The sequence below is a fragment of the Salmo trutta genome, chromosome 1 (assembly GCF_901001165.1).
Source record: "Salmo trutta chromosome 1, fSalTru1.1, whole genome shotgun sequence".
Taxonomy (NCBI): Eukaryota; Metazoa; Chordata; class Actinopteri; order Salmoniformes; family Salmonidae; genus Salmo; species Salmo trutta.
Genome location: NC_042957.1, coordinates 38,247,198 through 38,265,616, shown reverse-complemented (window position 1 = coordinate 38,265,616; position 18,419 = coordinate 38,247,198). Strand labels below are relative to the sequence as shown.

The following is an 18,419-nucleotide window of genomic DNA, read 5'->3' as shown; positions in this document are numbered from 1 at the left end:
GGAATGCTTTTCCAACAGTCTTGAAGGACTTCCCACATATGCTGAGAACTTGTTGGCTGCTTTAACTTCACTCTTAAGTCCAACTCATCCCAAACCATCTCAATTGGGATGAGGTCGGGCGATTGTGGAGGCCAGGTCATCTGATGCAGCACTCCATCACTCTCCTTCTTGGTTAATAACACGTACACAGCCTGGAGGTGTGTTGGGTCATTGTCCTGATGAAAAATAAAATGATAGTCCCACTAAGCTAGAGGTCGACCGATTATGATTTTTCAACGCCGATACCGATGCCGATTATTGGATGGCCAAAAAACCCGGTGCCGATTAATCGGCCGATTTTTTTTATTTTATTTATTTATTTGTAATAATGACAATTACAACAATACTGAATGAACACTTATTTTAACTTAATATAATACATCAATAAAATAAATGTAGCCTCAAATAAATAATGAAACATGTTCAATTTGGTTTAAATAATGCAAAAACAAAGTGTTGGAGAAGAAAGTAAAAGTGCAATATGTGCCATGTAAAAAAGCTAACGTTTAAGTTCCTTGCTCAGAACATGAGAACATATGAAAGCTGGTGGTTCCTTTTAACATGAGTCTTCAATATTCCCAGGTAAGATGTTTTAGGTTGTAGTTATTAAAGGACTATTTCTCTCTATACGATTTGTATTTCATATACCTTTGACTATTGGATGTTCTTATAGGCACTTTAGTATTGCCAGTGTAGCAATATAGGTTCCGTCCCTCTCCTCGCTCCTACCTGGGCTCAAACCAGGAACACATCGACAACAGCAACCCTCGAAGCAGCGTTACCCATGTAGAGGAAGGGAAAAAACTACTCCAAGTCTCAGAGCGAGTGACGTTTGAAACACTATTAGCGCGCACCCGGCTAACTAGCTAGCCATTTGATATCGGTTACACCAGCCTAATCTTTGGAGTTGACAGGCTTGAAGGCATAAACAGCGCAATACATTGCAAAGGGCTGCTGGTGTAACAGTGTAGGTTCCGTCCCTCCCCTCGCCCCAACCTGGGCTCGAACCAGGGACCCTTGCACACATCAACAACTGACACCCCACGAAGCATCGTTACCCATCGCGCCACAAAAGCCGCAGCCCTTGCAACGCAAGGGGAAACCCTACTTCAAGTCTCAGAGCGAGTGACGTCACTGATTGAAATGCTATTAGCGCGCACCACCGCTAACTAACTAGCCATTTCACATCGGTTACAGTCACCCCCCCTTTGACCTCCTCCTTTTCCGCAGCAACCAATGATCCGGGTCAACAGCATCAATGTAACAGTGTAGGTTCCGTCCCTCTCTTCGCCCCAACCTGGGCTCGAACCAGGGACTCTTGCACACATCAACAACTGACACCCCACGAAGCATCGTTACCCATCGCGCCACAAAAGCCGCGGCCCTTGCAACGCAAGGGGAAACCCTACTTCAAGTCTCAGAGCGAGTGACGTCACTGATTGAAATGCTATTAGCGCGCACCACTGCTAACTAACTAGCCATTTCACATCGGTTACACTGGCAAAACGCACGAAAGTGCTATTTTGAATGAATGCTTACGAGCATGCTGGTGCCTACCATCGCTCAGTCAGACTGCTCTATCAAATCATAGACTTAATTATAACATAATAACACACAGAAATACAAGCCTTAGGTCATCCACTAGCTCTGATTAGCCCACCTGACAACGTTGTTGTTGTACTTGTGTTCACTGTTTCCGGTCACAACTTGCAGACTTGTTTACGCTGCTGTGCGTTTTTGTTGCCGTTTTTACTTTGCTACCTGACGGTTTTTACTTTTTCATTACCGTATATTTTTACTTTTTCCCTCACTCAACTTTTTTTTCTCCTTCAACTTTCCTACCCCGGAGGTTTTATCTGGACATGGTTCGTCAGGACTTCAAACAGCCGAAGCTAAGTAACATTAACATGATGCCTTCTAATTGCAGTCGTTGTACTCATAATATACAGGAGAACGATCGCCTTACGGCAAGGATAGCTGTGCTGCAAGCCCAGCTTCAGACGCAATCGTTAGGCAAGGGTCATTTCAGTGTAGGAAAGGATGAAACAGCGTCTGTGCCACCAGCAAGTACAGATAGTAACGTTAGTATAAACCCCCTCGCACGGTCCCCGCAGCCGGACATCTTTCTCATGGCGTCTGGAGGGAAACGCTGTAGGAATGCTCAACCGGTGTCGCTTATTCAGCCGACAGAAACTTTCAACCGGTTCTCCCCATTAAGCGAGTCGGAGTCGGAGGCCGAGACTTCTCTGGTCTCTGCTCCTCCCGTTGTGGGGTCTGAGACGCCGACGGCTCCCACCATTAGCTCTGACAAATTGAAAACCCTAGTCATTGGCGACTCCATTACCCGCAGTATTAGACTTAAAACTAATCATCCAGCGATCATACACTGTTTACCAGGGGGCAGGGCTACCGACGTTAAGGCTAATCTAAAGACGGTGCTGGCTAAAGCTAAAACTGGCGAGTGTAGAGAGTATAGAGATATTGTTATCCACGTCGGCACCAACGATGTTAGGATGAAACAGTCAGAGGTCACCAAGCGCAACATAGCTTCAGCATGTAAATCAGCTAGAAAGATGTGTCGGCATCGATTAATTGTCTCTGGCCCCCTCCCAGTTAGGGGGAGTGATGAGCTCTACAGCAGAGTCTCACAACTCAATCGCTGGATGAAAACTGTTTTCTGCCCCTCCCAAAAGATAGAATTTGTAGATAACTGGCCCTCTTTCTGGGATTCACCCACAAACAGGACCAAGCCTGGCCTGCTGAGGAGTGACGGACTCCATCCTAGCTGGAGGGGTGCTCTCATCTTATCTACGAACATAGACAGGGCTCTAACTCCTCTAGCTCCACAATGAAATAGGGTGCAGGCCAGGCAACAGGCTGTTAGCCAGCCTGCCAGCTTAGTGGAGTCTGCCACTAGCACAGTTAGCGTAGTCAGCTCAGCTTTCCCCATTGAGACCGTGTCTGTGCCTCGATCTAGGTTGGGCAAAATTAAAAATGGCGGTGTTCGCTTCAGTAATCTTACTAGTATAAAGACCTCCATTCCTGCCATTATTGAAAGAGATTGTGATACTTCACATCTCAAAATTGGGTTACTTAATGTTAGATCCCTCACTTCCAAGGCAGTTATAGTCAATGAACTAATCACTGATCATAATCTTGATGTGATTGGCCTGACTGAAACATGGCTTAAGCCTGATGAATTTACTGTGTTAAATGAGGCCTCACCCCCTGGTTACACTAGTGGCCATACCCCCCGTGCATCCGGCAAAGGCGGAGGTGTTGCTAACATTTACGATAGCAAATTTCAATTTACAAAAAAAAACAATGACGTTTTCGTCTTTTGAGCTTCTAGTCATGAAATCTATGCAGCCTACTCAATCACTTTTTATAGCTACTGTTTACAGGCCTCCTGGGCCATATGCAGTGTTCCTTACTGAGTTCCCTGAATTCCTATCGGATCTTGTAGTCATAGCAGATAATATTCTAATTTTTGGTGACTTTAACATTCACATGGAAAAGTCCACAGACCCACTCCAAAAGGCTTTCGGAGCCATCATCGACTCAGTGGGTTTTGTCCAACATGTCTCTGGACCTACTCACTGCCACAGTCATACTCTGGACCTAGTTTTGTCCCATGGAATAAATGTTGTGGATCTTAATGTTTTTCCTCATAATCCTGGATTATCGGACCACCATTTTATTGCGTTTACAATTGCAACAAATAATCTGCTCAGACCCCAACCAAGGAAGATTAAAAGTCGTGCTATAAATTCTCAGACAACCCAAAGATTCCTTGATGCCCTTCCAGACTCCCTCTGCCTACCCAAGGACGTCAGAGGACAAGAATCAGTTAACCACCTAACCGAGGAACTCAATTTAACCTTGCGCAATACCCTAGATGCAGTTGCACCCCTAAAAATTAAAAACATCTGTCATAAGAAACTAGCTCCCTGGTATACAGAAAATACACGAGCTCTGAAGCAAGCTTCCAGAAAATTGGAACGGAAATGGCGCCACACTAAACTGGAAGTCTTCCGACTAGCTTGGAAAGACAGTACCGCGCAGTATCGAAGAGCCCTCACTGCTGCACGATCATCCTATTTTTCGAACTTAATTGAGGAAAATAAGAACAATCCGAAATTTCTTTTTGACACTGTCGCAAAGCTAACTAAAAAGCAGCATTCGCAAATGGAGGATGGCTTTCACTTCAGCAGTAATAAATTTATGAACTTCTTTGAGGAAAAGATCATGATCATTAGAAAGCAAATTACGGACTCCTCTTTAAATCTGGGTATTCCTCCAGGGCTCCATTGTCCTGAGTCTGCACAACTCTGCCAGGACCTAGGATCAAGGGAGATACTAAAGTGTTTTAGTACTATATCTCTTGACATAATGATGAAAATAATCATGGCCTCCAAACCCTCAAGCTGCATACTGGACCCTATTCCAACTAAACTACTGAAAGAGCTGCTTCCTGTGCTTGGCCCTCCTATGTTGAACATAATAAACGGCTCTCTATCCACCGGATGTGTACCAAGCTCACTAAAAGTGGCAGTAATAAAGCCTCTCTTGAAAAAGCCGAATCTTGACCCAGAAATTATAAAAAACTATCGGCCTATATCGAATCTTCCATTCCTCTCAAAAATTTTAGAAAAAGTTGTTGCGCAGCAACTCACTGCCTTCCTGAAGACAAACAATGTATACGAAACGCTTCAGTCTGGTTTTAGACCCCATCATAGCACTGAGACTGCACTTGTGAAGGTGGTAAATGACCTTTTAATGACGTCAGACCGAGGCTCTGCATCTGTCCTCATGCTCCTAGATCTTAGTGCCGCTTTTGATACCATCGATCACCACATTCTTTTGGAGAGATTGGAAACCCAAATTGGTCTACATGGACAAGTTCTGGCCTGGTTTAGATCTTCTCTGTCAGAAAGATATCAGTTTGTCTCTGTGAATGGTTCGTCCTCTGACAAATCAATTGTAAATTTCGGTGTTCCTCAAGGTTCCGTTCTAGGACCACTATTGTTTTCACTATATATTTTACCTCTTGGGGATGTCATTCGAAAACATAATGTTAAATTTCACTGCTATGCGGACGACACACAGCTGTACATTTCAATGAAACATGGTGAAGCCCCAAAATTGCCCTCGCTAGAAGCCTGTGTTTCAGACATAAGGAAGTGGATGGCTGCAAATTTTCTACTTTTAAACTCGGACAAAACAGAGATGCTTGTCCTAGGTCCCAAGAAACAAAGAGATCTTCTGTTGAATCTGACAATTAATCTGGATGGTTGTACAGTCGTCTCAAATAAAACTGTGAAGGACCTCGGCGTTACTCTGGACCCTGATCTCTCTTTTGAAGAACATATCAAGACTGCTTCAAGGACAGCTTTTTTCCATCTACGTAACATTGCAAAAATCAGAAACTTTCTGTCCAAAAATGACGCAGAAAAATTAATCCATGCTTTTGTTACTTCTAGGCTCGACTACTGCAATGCTCTACTTTCCGGCTACCCGGATAAAGCACTAAACAAACTTCAGTTAGTGCTAAATACGGCTGCTAGAATCCTGACTAGAACCAAAAAATTTGATCATATTACTCCAGTGCTAGCCTCCCTACACTGGCTTCCTGTTAAGGCAAGGGCTGATTTCAAGGTTTTACTGCTAACCTACAAAGCATTACATGGGCTTGCTCCTACCTATCTTTCCGATTTGGTCCTGCCGTACATACCTACACGTACGCTACGGTCACAAGACGCAGGCCTCCTAATTGTCCCTAGAATTTCTAAGCAAACGGCTGGAGGTAGGGCTTTCTCCTATAGAGCTCCATTTTTATGGAATGGTCTGCCTACCCATGTGAGAGACGCAGACTCAGTCTCAACCTTTAAGTCTTTACTGAAGACTTATCTCTTCAGTAGGTCCTATGCTTAAGTATAGTCTGGCCCAGGAGTGTGAAGGTGAACGGAAAGGCTGGAGCAACGAACCGCCCTTGCTGTCTCTGCCTTGTCGGTTCCCCTCTTCCCACTGGGATTCTCTGCCTCTAACCCTTTTACAGGGGCTGAGTCACTGACTTACTGGTGTTCTTCCATGCCGTCCATGGGAGGGGTGCGTCACTTGAGTAGGTTGAGCCACTGACGTGGTCTTCCTGTCTGGGTTGGCGCCCCCCCCTTGGGTTGTGCCGTGGCGGACATCTTTGTGGGCTATACTCGGCCTTGTCTTCGGACGGTAAGTTGGTGGTTGTAGATATCCCTCTAGTGGTGTGGGGGCTGTGCTTTGGCAAAGTGGGTGGGGTTATATCCTGCCTGTTTGGCCCTGTCCGGGGGTATCATCGGATGGGGCCACAGTGTCTTCTGATCCCTCCTGCCTCAGCCTCCAGTATTTATGCTGCAGTAGTTTATGTGTCGGGGGGCTAGGGTCAGTCTGTTACATCTGGAGTATTCTCTTGTCTTATCCGGTGTCCTGTGTGAATGTAAATATGCTCTCTCTAATTCTCTCTTTCTCTCTTTCTTTCTTTCTCTCGGAGGACCTGAGCCCAAGGACCATGCCTCAGGACTACCTGGCATGATGACTCCTTGCTGTCCCCAGTCCACCTGGCCATGCTGCTGCTCCAGTTTCAACTGTTCTGCCTGCGGCTACGGAACCCTGACCTGTTCACCGGACGTGCTTGTTGCACCCTCGACAATTACTATGATTATTATTATTTGACCATGCTGGTCATTTACGAACATTTTAACATCTTGACCATGTTCTGTTATAATATCCACCCGGCACAGCCAGAAGAGGACTGGCCACCCCTCATAGCCTGGTTCCTCTCTAGGTTTCTTCCTAGGTTTTTGGCCTTTCTCAGGAGTTTTTCCTAGGGAGTTTTTCCCAGCCACCGTGCTTCTTTCACATGCATTGCTTGCTGTTTGGGGTTTTAGGCTGGGTTTCTGTACAGCACTTTGAGATTTCAGCTGATGTACGAAGGGCTATATAAATACATTTGATTTGATTTGATTTGATTAATATGGTCGAATCCGGAAACTATTATCTCGAAAACAAAGCGTTTTTCCTGTCAGTGAAGTACGAAACCGTTCAGTATTTTATCTAACGGGTGTCATTCCTAAGTCTAAATATTCCTGTTACATTGCACAACCTCCAATGTTATGTCATAATTACGTAAAATTCTGGCAAATTAGTTCGCAACAAGCCAGGTGGCCCAAACTGTTGCATATACCCTGACTCTGCGTGCAATGAACGCAAAATGACACAATTTCACCTGGTTAATATTGCCTGCTAAGCTGGATTTCTTTTAGCTAAATATGCAGGTTTAAAAATATATACCTCTGTGTTGATTTTAAGAAAGGCTTTGATGTTTAATAAAATCTGTTCAGGGTCGTGTTGGTTCCAGACTTGGTGTATTGGTAACTGCTTGCCGTGCGGTAGCAGAGAGTGGAGTCTTCAACTATTTTTAGGGCCTTCCTCTGACACCACCTGGTATAGAGGTCCTGGATGGCAGGGATCCCGTCCCCAGTGATGTACTTGGCTGTATGCACCACCACATGGTATAGAGGTCCTGGATGGCAGGGAGCTCAGCCCCAGTGATGTACTGGGCTGTATGCACCACCACCTGGTATAGAGGTTCTGGATGTCAGGGAGCTCGGCCCCAGTGATGTACTAGGCTGTATGCAACACCATCTGGTATAGAGGTCCTGGATGGCAGGGATCTTGTCCCCAGTGATGTACTGGGCTGTATGCACCACCACCTGGTATAGAGGTCCTGGATGGCAGGGATCCCGTCCCCAGTGATGTACTGGGTTGTATGAACCACCACCTTGGTATAGAGGTCCTGGATGGCAGGGATCTCGTCCCTAGTGATGTACTGGGCTGTATGTTGTCGTATCTTTTTCACGACTGTATTGGACCATGATAATTCCTTAGTGATGTGGACACCGAAGAACTCGAAGATCTCGACCAACTCCACTACAGCCCTGCCGATGTGGATAGGGGTTTTATGACTTTTGCTTGAGACTAACGAGAGCGATGAATTGAGTATTCCACAATCTGACTCCATGGAATATCAGCGAGCTGCTTGATAGTTCAGTTTCTTCTTCCTTTCTGTTTAAGATAATACTATCCCCCCTCCTTCCAACTGACTCTGTCCCCTTCCCCCCAGCCACCTGCCTCGGCCCACCGTAGACAAAAGAAGCAGGAGGCGAAGTAGGGGATTTATTTGGACAGAGCTCACCTGGCACACAGACACAGAAAGACAGTAGTGCTCAGGAAAAAGCCCTGTGGAGGAGGGGCTGAGTGGGGAAAGGAGGGGTGAGTTAGAAAGGGGAGGTATTGGGAGGAAAGGGGGAGGAGAGGGGTAGTGGAGAGGGGGTAAGGGCAGTGTTGAGGAAAGAAGCTTGGAGATGCGAGAGAATGGGGGGATGAGGGAAGAAGGGTTGGGGATGCAAATAAGAGGAGTGTGGAGAGGTGTTGAGAGGGGGTTAAATGGTAAAAGAGGGAAGGGGGCCTGGTGCACTCTAACCAGCTCTCAAAAATCAGAGCAGGATTAAGATATGAGAGGCTTCAAGGGGATCTGGATAATGAAGGGAGATTTGTGTTTGCGCACGCTAGGGATGGGCATTTGAAAAAATGATGCTGCTGCCGTCTCTTTACAGTTGAAGTCGGAAGTTTACATACAGTTTCCATCCGCAAATTTCTTGTTAACAAACTATAGTATTGACAAGTCGGTCAGGACATCTACTTTATGCATGACACAAGTAATTTTACAACAATTGTTTACAGACAGATTATTTGACTTATAATTCACTGTATCACAATTCCAGTGGGTCAGAAGTTTACATACACTAAGTTGACTGTGCCTTTAAACAGCTTGGGAAAAGTCCATAAAATGATGTCATGGCTTAAAGAAGCTAATGATAGGCTAATTGACATAATTTGAGTCAATTGGAGGTGTACCTGTGGATATATTTCAAGGCCTACCTTCAAACTCAGAGCCTCTTTGCTTGACATCATTGGAAAATCAAAAGAAATCAGCAAAGACCTCAGAAAAAAATTCTGTAGACCTCCACAAGTCTGGTTCATCCTTGGGAGCAATTCCCAAACGCCTGAAGGTACCACGTTCATCTGTACAAACAATGGTACGCAAGTATAAACACCATGGGACCACGCAGCTGTCATACCCCTCAGGAAGGAGACGTGTTCTGTCTCCTAGAGATGAACGTACTTTGGTGCGAAAAGTGCAAATCAATCCCAGAACAACAGCAAAAGGACATAGTTAAGATGCTGGAGGAAACAGGTACAAAAGTATCTATATCCACAGTAAAACGAGTCCTATATCGACATAACCTGAAAGGCCGCTCAGCAGGGAAGAAGCCAATGCTCCAAAACCGCCATAAAAAAGCCAGACTACAGTTTGCAACTGTACATGGCGACAAAGATCGTACTTTTTGAAGAAATGTCCTCTGGTCTGATGAAACAAAAATAGAACTGTTTGGCCATAATGACCATCGTTATGTTTGGAGGAAAAAGGGGGAAGTTGCAAGCCGAAGAACACCATCCCAACTGTGAAGCACGGGGGTGGCAGCATCATGTTGTGGGGGTGTTTTGCTGCAGGAGGGACTGGTGCACTTCACAAAATAGATGGCATCATGAGGAGGAAAATGATGTGGATATTTTGAAGTAACATCTCAAGACATCAGTCAGGAAGTTAAAGCTTGGTCACAAATGGGTCTTCCAAATGGACAATGACCCCAGCATTCTTCCAAAGTTGTTGCAAAATGGCTTAAGGACAACAAAGTCAACATATTGGAGTGGCCATCAGAAAGCAGTGACCTCAACCCTAAAGCACATTTGTTGGCATAACTGAAAAAGTGTGTGCGAGCAAGGAGGCCTACAAACCTGACTCAGTTACACCAGCTCTGTCAGGAGGAATGGGCCAAAATTCACCCAACTTATTGTGGGAAGCTTGGGGAAGGCTACCCGAAACGTTTGACCAAGTTAAACAATTTAAAGGCAATGCTACTAAATACTAATTGAGTGTATATAAACTTTTGACTGACTTGGGAAGGTGATGAAAGAAATAAAAGCGGAAATAAATCATTTTCTCTACTATTATTCTGACATTTCACATTCTTAAAATAAAGTGGTGATCCTAACTGACCTGAGACAGGGAATTTTTACTAGGATTAAATGTCAGGAATTGTGAAAAACTGAGTTTAAATGTATTTGGTTAAGGTGTATGTAAACTTCCGACTTTAACTGTATGTAATTAGCCTGACGTGACCCAAAACATTCAGTAAACAAGTGAATTACACATAATACATACTAATTGCGTCTGTTTTTCATCTATTAGTTGATTAAATAAAGATCAATTTATTGAACATGAGGAAAAAACTATGAACTTGAAAAGAGCTGTGTCTTCAGAACGGGGCTACTATATCTTACTCAACAACACAGATTATTGTGCAAAACAAATTATAATTGGATATGTGGAAAGAAAGTAAACACATTAAGTGTCCTTAATAAAAACTAAAAGTCAAACATGGAAAAATATATTAACTTGAAAAGAGCTGCATCCTCCGAACGACAGATTTTTTAAATAAAATAAATAAATAGCCTTTGCTACATTTAAAGAAAGTACCGGTAAACAGATTGTGTCTTTAATAAAAACGAAAAGTCACAATTGCTAAGCATTCTTATTCAAGATAATTAGCATATCCACATTCTCAGAGGAGAGGCGAGTACAGAGCCGATTTACGAGACTCTCTCTGTTGGAACCGAGGTTTCCGGTACAGTGAGGTACTGCTTAGCCAGGACAAGCTTCATTTACCGGGCCTCGTTGTTGCTCCACCACACCAGTGGGTTGTCCTGAGGTGGGATGCATGGCTCGTGAAATAAAGCTCAACTTCGTTTTTTTGGTTTCCGTCATTGGTGTAGTATTCCTCTCCAAAAAGTGTGTGGAGGGCTGGTGATGTGGGTGTGCGTTGGCATCATCAGCATTGCTGGCGCTTGAATCGGCAGTCTGGTTCTGCAATACATTTCTGCTAGCTTTTCCTTTATCTCCAGGCGGAAATGCTGCTCCACAAAGCGCATGTGCTTGTGTCAGGGATCAAGCGCAGTGGCAATGAGCGCTGCCTTGTCTGAGCGCTGCCTTGTCTGTATACACTGTATATACTACTGTATTATTGACTGTATGTTTGTTTATTCCATGTATAACTCTTGTGTTGTTGTATGTGTTGAACTGCTTTGCTTTATCTTGGCCAGGTCGCAGTGGTAGATGAGAACTTATTCTCAACTAGCCTACCTGGTTAAATAATGGTGAAATAAACAAATAAAACAATGAGGGAAATAATAATGCACACTGTTTTATTATTATTTTTTCACACAGTCATAGATGCAGTGCAAATAAGCGCATTTTATACGAATGTTTATATTAGACTTAAGCCCGTTGAATGCCACCAAAAACCAATGAGGGGATTTTGCCAAAAAGTTCCCAAAAGGCCCGCCCAGTGAAGGAAAGGCACCTGTGTGCAAATGTTTTCCTATACATCACACTTGTTTTGTAGAAGGAAAAAAAGTCCACAACAATACTTAAACCACATCAATCTGATTGGGTTGACCTGTCAGGGCCTGGCTCCCCAGTGGGTGGACCTGTGTCCATGCTGGTTTTACATGGAAGTCCCAGGGAAGGTTAGGTTAGCATGGACTCGAAGTGGGCTGCTGTTGCTAAATCTTGCTACTCCATGCATAGATCTGTACACGAGCAACCAGCAAAGCTTCCAACACTTTGTTTAATCAGACATCACATTTAATAACAGGAACACAACCAAACAAAATGCTAAGATTTGGGTGGCCTTTGGAAAATGTTGATTAAAACACAAAACTGTGGGTTTTGACTCTCCATGCATGCTCACATCAAGAGCAGAGACAGGAAGGCAAGATGGATCATTAGCCCTCCAGCCACACACACATTAGTTAAGATGGTTTGACCTTTGTTGACCCCGTGACCATTTAACAGCCATTGACTGAGGTTAAACGGGTCTCCCGGCCACAGGTTTACAAGACACAGAAAGAGAGACAGAAGGGGTAAGTTATCACTAACACCCTGGTGGGTCTACAATAATAGAGACCTATGGTGCAACCCTGCATGACGCTTTGGGCTGGACGACACCGAAAGAAAGATTGGGTCACATGTCACACTGGTAGACAATGCGTGCCTGAGAGAATGTGTTATCCCAAAGGCATAGAAAAGGTGAATTAATGTAATGTTTAAGTGCAAAGAAACTTCAAAACAAGTCATTAGTAACTTCGAAACAAGTAATTTAGCTAGACAAAATTATTTTCAGAATCTTTGACTTGAAATCTGGACAGACTATCCCTTTAAAGTTCCAATGTTGTTATTGCTGGGAAAAGGACCTACGCTTCAAGCACTATGATTCAATGTCCAAGTACTGATAATGATAATGGTTCTAATTCCCCAAGAAAAGCTTGGGATAAGATAAAGGTATTTTAATATTAAAGGTTCAGTAAGTATGAATTTAGTCCACAAATGTACCGAAATGTCTATTATATGTGAATAGTTTATGATTAGTGAATGCCATAATGTAGTTATTTTGTGAGATACTTCTTTCTCCCTATTAGGTGAAATCATATTTTTTCAAAGCCATTTTAGCTGTTGCACTAGCTGTTCGGTTCGATCAGATTCACAAATCTTGAGAATTCGTCACTGATAAAGTTGTATGGAATTTGCATCTGTTGTTGGTAAGTAATGAATCTGCTAGCTTCTGACATGACTGACTGCATCTTTAAAGAGCTAGCTCGTAGCCCAAGGTTTTCATTTTACATTTACATTTTAGACATTTAGCAGACACTCTTATCCAGAGCGACTTACAGTAGTGAATGCATACATTTCAATTCATTTCATACAATTTTTTTTTCTCGTACTGGCCCCCCGTGGGAATCGAACCCACAACCCTGGTGTTGCAAACACCATTGCAAACACCATGCTCTACCAACTGAGCCACAGGTCTTCCCAAGGTCTTCCACATGAAATGCTCACTCCCCACTTCTAATTAAATTCTAATTAAATAAAATTGTATTTGTCACATGCGAATACAACATGTACAACCTCACAGTGAAATACTTACTAACAAGCCCTTAAAGAAAAAATCTTTGTCCAGTACGAGATGAGTAATCCCTATCCTGATATCCAGAAGCTCTTTTCGCTCATAAGATATGGTGGCAGAAACATTATGTACAAAATAAGTTACAAATAATGCGAAAAAACACACGCAATAGCAAAATTGGTTAAGAGCCCGTAAAACGGCAGCCATCTCCTCCGGCGCCATTCAAATTAGTCATTCAGGCAGCTGTCTGTTGGAATAATAGAGGTGATAAGGAGAGATAGAACTCAATTACCTACCACCAACATTTTTTTTATATCTAAGGGTGAATTAAATAATTCAATGCTTGCTCTGATTCAGAGGGGTTGGGTTAAATGCGGAAGCCAAATTTCAGTTGAATGCATTCAGTTGAACAACTGACTAGGTATCCCCCTTTCACCTATACTCGCATGCTATTTAAGCTAACATTGTCAGCACTGGTTTAGCCTTGATTCCTAGGTTTCTAGAGCGAACATGACATTATGACAACTGGGAATGCATGACTAGCACTGATATGCACTGGTTATATGTACACATCCTTACTTGAGATAAGTGCACACAAGTTGGACTTAAGCCTAAATCATTCATTATAGTCAATGTGCGATTTGAAAAAGCATTTGACTTAAGTGCATTAGGATCCAGGCATTGCTCATATCATCTCCTCTCCTTTATGACCCCTGACCTAAGACAACACGATAGACCTAAGAGTTACGGTGAAAAGTAATTGGAAACCAACTAGTCCTTAAACCTATCCATTCCTCTGAAGGGGAAGGAGACAGGAAAGGAAGCCATTAAGTACAATTTAGTTGCAGCTTCCAACCATGAGACATATCGTCTAGCTTCTCCTCCCTGCAGATGTAGGCTAGGCCTAGAGATGGCCATCTTCATCAGCTTCTGTCACCCTCCTCAGCTCCTGTCACCCTCCTCAGCTCAGCAGCAGCTGTCAATCAAAGGCTTGGTACTTGGTCTCCAGGGAGACGACAGCTGGCCAAGAATGTGCCTTATTGCTAAATTTCTCTGTCAGTCCCCCAGATGGCATTTGGAAGCAGAATTATTTTCTTAATTCACATTGAATTGAATGCTGCCTAGTCATCAGTTTTTGCTTGTTGCGTTGGAGTGGTCCTGTTGAGCAAACATGATTGATTTTGGGGACTCAGGTCTCAAATTCCGAACCCCCGGCCCTATTACTAATATAATTTAGAAGTTTAGGAACCAGGAATGGCATTTCCTTTCCCATCCCCCAAGGGGACAAAGTACTGGAATCAATAGACCATTGAAAATTCCTTATGGCAAAGTCCTCCTAATGAAATAAATGTGTTTATGTTGCTACAAAGCTGCCGAATTAGAGATTTTTTAGATTTTGCAGAATTAACTCCTGCCTATGACCCAATGTTATGATAATAGTGTAACATGTTTTCTCTGAGGTTGCATTAAAGGCCTATCAATTGACTCAATCTATTTTTTTACAATATTGAGTTGAAGAGACTCTAGATGTAAAGTTAGCAGCCTTTTAAGATGTAATTACAGCTGTCACCTACGCAACAGGTCACAAAATTAGGGTTAAGTTAACTTCACACACAAGTTAACTTAACACATCTGCTCTTTAAAACCTTGGCCACTGGTAAAGGCGTTTGTCTGCTCATTTAAAACCATTAGGAGACCCATTAGAAGCCAATTCACATTGACACAAACCTCTCTTCCTGGTTTATGACACTGTAAACAATACTTCCATCCCTGCTGCTGCTACTCAGTCTGAAACAAGGTAGCTGGCCTGGCCTGGGGGCTAGAGAAGAGTTGGCCTCCAACCTCAAATGAGAGAAGAGTGGTGTCTTCTGAAGTTTCCCTTGCTGACTTTCTTGCGAGGTCTCTCTGGAAAATGGGGTTTTCTATCCCAAGAGACAGCTATTGGTTAAATAAAGGTTAAACAAGTATTACTGTGTTATACTGGTACTGTGTATTCTGCATGTGAAATTAACTGAATTTATAATGAAACTTTGCGGGCTTGGACCATACTACGTTTCCATTCATTACAATAGACCACCACAGTTAGGGCTTGCTCTTTATCGTGTGGCAAATAGCAAGAAAACATCCACATGAGTAATGTTACGTGTATCCATATCTGCCAATGCTCTTGCAATATTCTCAATATAGCTGTGTTGGAAGTCGGAAGAATGTGGGTTATTTATTTTTCGACCGGGTGAGGTAGTAGTATAAGCTTTTATGAAGTAAAACATTAACTCCATTTTGTCATGTCTTAATCTACACACATGATCAGGAAGTTATGTGTGCTATTTACAAATGTGAGTGCGTTAGAGTACTAGGCTAGTGTACTAGGCTTACAATACCTGTTACTGAGCCACTGGCTACAGTAAAAGCAAAATTGTTATTTGAAGTGCATGTGGGTCATTGTCAAGCAGCAAAACAACAGGGCACATGTTTATCCAGGGCACCAAGCACATTAGGCTTTCAGCATGTTCAAAGCCAGTAACATTTCCTGTAAAATCATAGAATGAAATAGGCCTACACTTCATTTGTAATAATATGAATTTACCTTGTTGAGATTAGTGCAACTCTATACCTTATAACAGCAAAAAAACATTGTTTTAGGGCTTAGTTGTCATATTCTGACGAATAATGTAGCAAAAAAACAGTAATGTCACTCTATGGAATGTCATGCCTTAAGCACTAGATATAGCCTATAATATCAATGTCACTTGCATGTGAAGCCATGGGATACATTCCCACCATTGTTTACGTTTGTGTTGGTGGTCCACTCTTTGATGGCATGCACATCTTACAGAGTGTACCTTTAAAAGCTATGGTCTTTTAGCCTACTATGAAACAAACACACGCCCGACAGGTTGCAACACGCCAATGAGGGCCCATTGACTACTAAACAAGTAGGCTAGTAAAATACTGAAACCAATAACAATTTTACCTGTATTCTGCAAATCTGAAACCTAGGCTGTATTTAGACTGGTAGCCCAATTCTAATATATTTGTTTCTCACTAATTGGTCTTTTGACCAATTTATATCAGCTCTAAAAAAGAGCTGATGTGAAAAGATCTGATGCGATTGGTCAAAATACCAATTAGTGGAAACAATATAAGAATTGGGCTGCCTGTCTAAAGGCAGTCAAAGTAGCCCAAAATACTTTCTGTGCAATGACCACGACATTATAAAATACCCTGACCACCATACACTATCACTTTCTGTATCACGTAGCCCAAAACAACTCTTTAAAGCATTTACGTCACATATACATAATACACACTACAATGGTTAAACAAAAGCAGCATTAATTATACAGGGGTAAGCATGCTTTCCCAACCTGAAAACTCAGAGGAACTTTTGGTGAAGTTGCAGAAGACCGTCAGACACGTTATTCCCAACACGAATGCGTAATTGATGGCTGGAGGCACATCTGGGAAGAACATCCTTGAAACTGCGAGACGTTTCGAGTTTCTTCTTCTCCACGTTCTGAAGGTCCAGGGTTGCTTTGGGGTTTAGGTTCTGTGTCGCAAGCAGCAGTATATGCTCAGTCCCTCCCATTGGTCATGCTCAGAATCACCTCATCATCCCTGAGAGGAAGAGAAGGAACGATAGCTCAAGCTAAGCGGCGATGCACTAGGGAACTTTCGAACTGCGTGTCCAAGTGGCTGGCCCATCTCAGAGAAGAAATGACGAAGCGAGAGGTTTTACGAAGCCAAAATCTGTCTACGAAAATAAGCCCACGGAGTGAGGAATTTTGGTATGGAGGTCAACGAGAGAGAATCGAATTTGATCAACAACAAAAAATAATTGCTAAATTGCTGCGTGTCGCTTATTTGATCAAATATACGTTTTTTTATGTTTAGGTTGTTAGGAATGCACTAATATAATTGGACGCACGTGGCATTTTGGCAACTTTGAGAAAAAGCGACTTCATTTCAGAGTTGTGCCTTTTGTTAGAGATAGAGGACTCATCATGGATATTTAAGCAATAATACAAGGCCATGTGTTCTGACATTTTTATAATGGCTGTGAAGTGGTCATAGCCACAAGGCGAAGCTGAGTGGTGTAGACCACCAAAGCCATGATAAAAATTTCAGAACACATGGTCTTTCATGTAGGCCACTTATTGCTTTTATACAACAGGTTACCAGCATTAAAAAGCTACATTATTTCCCAAACCATTCATCTTTCAACACGGGTCACCAGCATTAAAAAGCAAATTATTTCCCAAACCATGAATTTTTCAACAAAACATGATGCTACATTCACCAAAACTGGTTGTAAAGTGCAATTTTAGTTGTTCTATGGTTGTTAGTTTAATTTGTAAGCGATGGTTGATAGTTCAAGACCTTTGCAGGTTGCTATGGCAAACCAAAATCATTGTTATGGAGGCTATTTCCCCCTTGTGAGCTAGCCAACTACACAGCTAACACAATCACTTCAGACTGAAGCTGGAAAGACAGCGAACGAGCTGCATTTCGTTTAACCTGTTTTTCTATTGACATGTCTTTGCATATATCCATAAAAGTATGTTGATTCCCGATTTTGACTGGCTAAGAAAAACTGCCTGTCTGTCTTGTCCTGACTCCTGACTCCCATTACTATGGGACACAGTGGAGATTGAATTTCAATATTGCAACATTGTTGTAGTAGTAGTGCATTGCTAGGTAACGATGTAAACAATGACACTTTTTATTAATGTAGTGGCTATGTGTATGTTGTCTAGTATAACATGGGCAGGATAGGCTTTAACAATGGGAATTCCAAACCACCTGTTGTATAAAACCGGTTTTAGCATGGACATTGCCATTGAGGGCTTCCACCATTTTAAAGTAGTCAACTGGGTGGGGATTCCTATGTGTTGGGCGCAATCAGCTAATGAAGAAGAAGAAAATTGACTACTTTAATATGGAGAATGCTGTCACAGATGCTATAATGGCACAGATACAAAAATTATCTTTATGGCCTGTTGTTAACATGCGTATCTGTCCTCTTATTGGCTAGAATGGTCCCAGCTGATCTCGCCTGCCTTCCATCTTTGAGGACATGTATTTCCATTGTTAGAGTGGTCACTTGACTATCTTGTTAATATAATAGACAATCTTTGCCCAACTGTAGGAGTGGTGTCTGCATGGTCTGAAAGCCTCCGATTCTGGGCTGCTGCATCACTATACTCCCTACAGCCACTCCATGCAAGTGACTAGGGCACTAGGCTATAACCATTTTTT

The 18,419-nt window shown here is 42.7% G+C and overlaps 1 protein-coding gene across 2 annotated transcripts in view; it reads right to left on the bottom strand.

Annotated features, from left to right (window-relative positions):
* LOC115195568 (protein eva-1 homolog C) overlaps positions 1-16,812 on the bottom strand; it is a 205,602-nt gene extending 188,790 nt beyond the window's left edge. For both annotated transcript variants that reach the window (XM_029755555.1, XM_029755565.1), the window contains exon 1: positions 16,529-16,812. In XM_029755555.1, coding sequence (XP_029611415.1) covers positions 16,529-16,634 — 106 coding nt within the window. In that variant the 5' untranslated portion in view covers positions 16,635-16,812. The remainder of the gene's footprint in view (positions 1-16,528) is intronic.
* Positions 16,813-18,419: the final 1,607 nt, after the last annotated feature.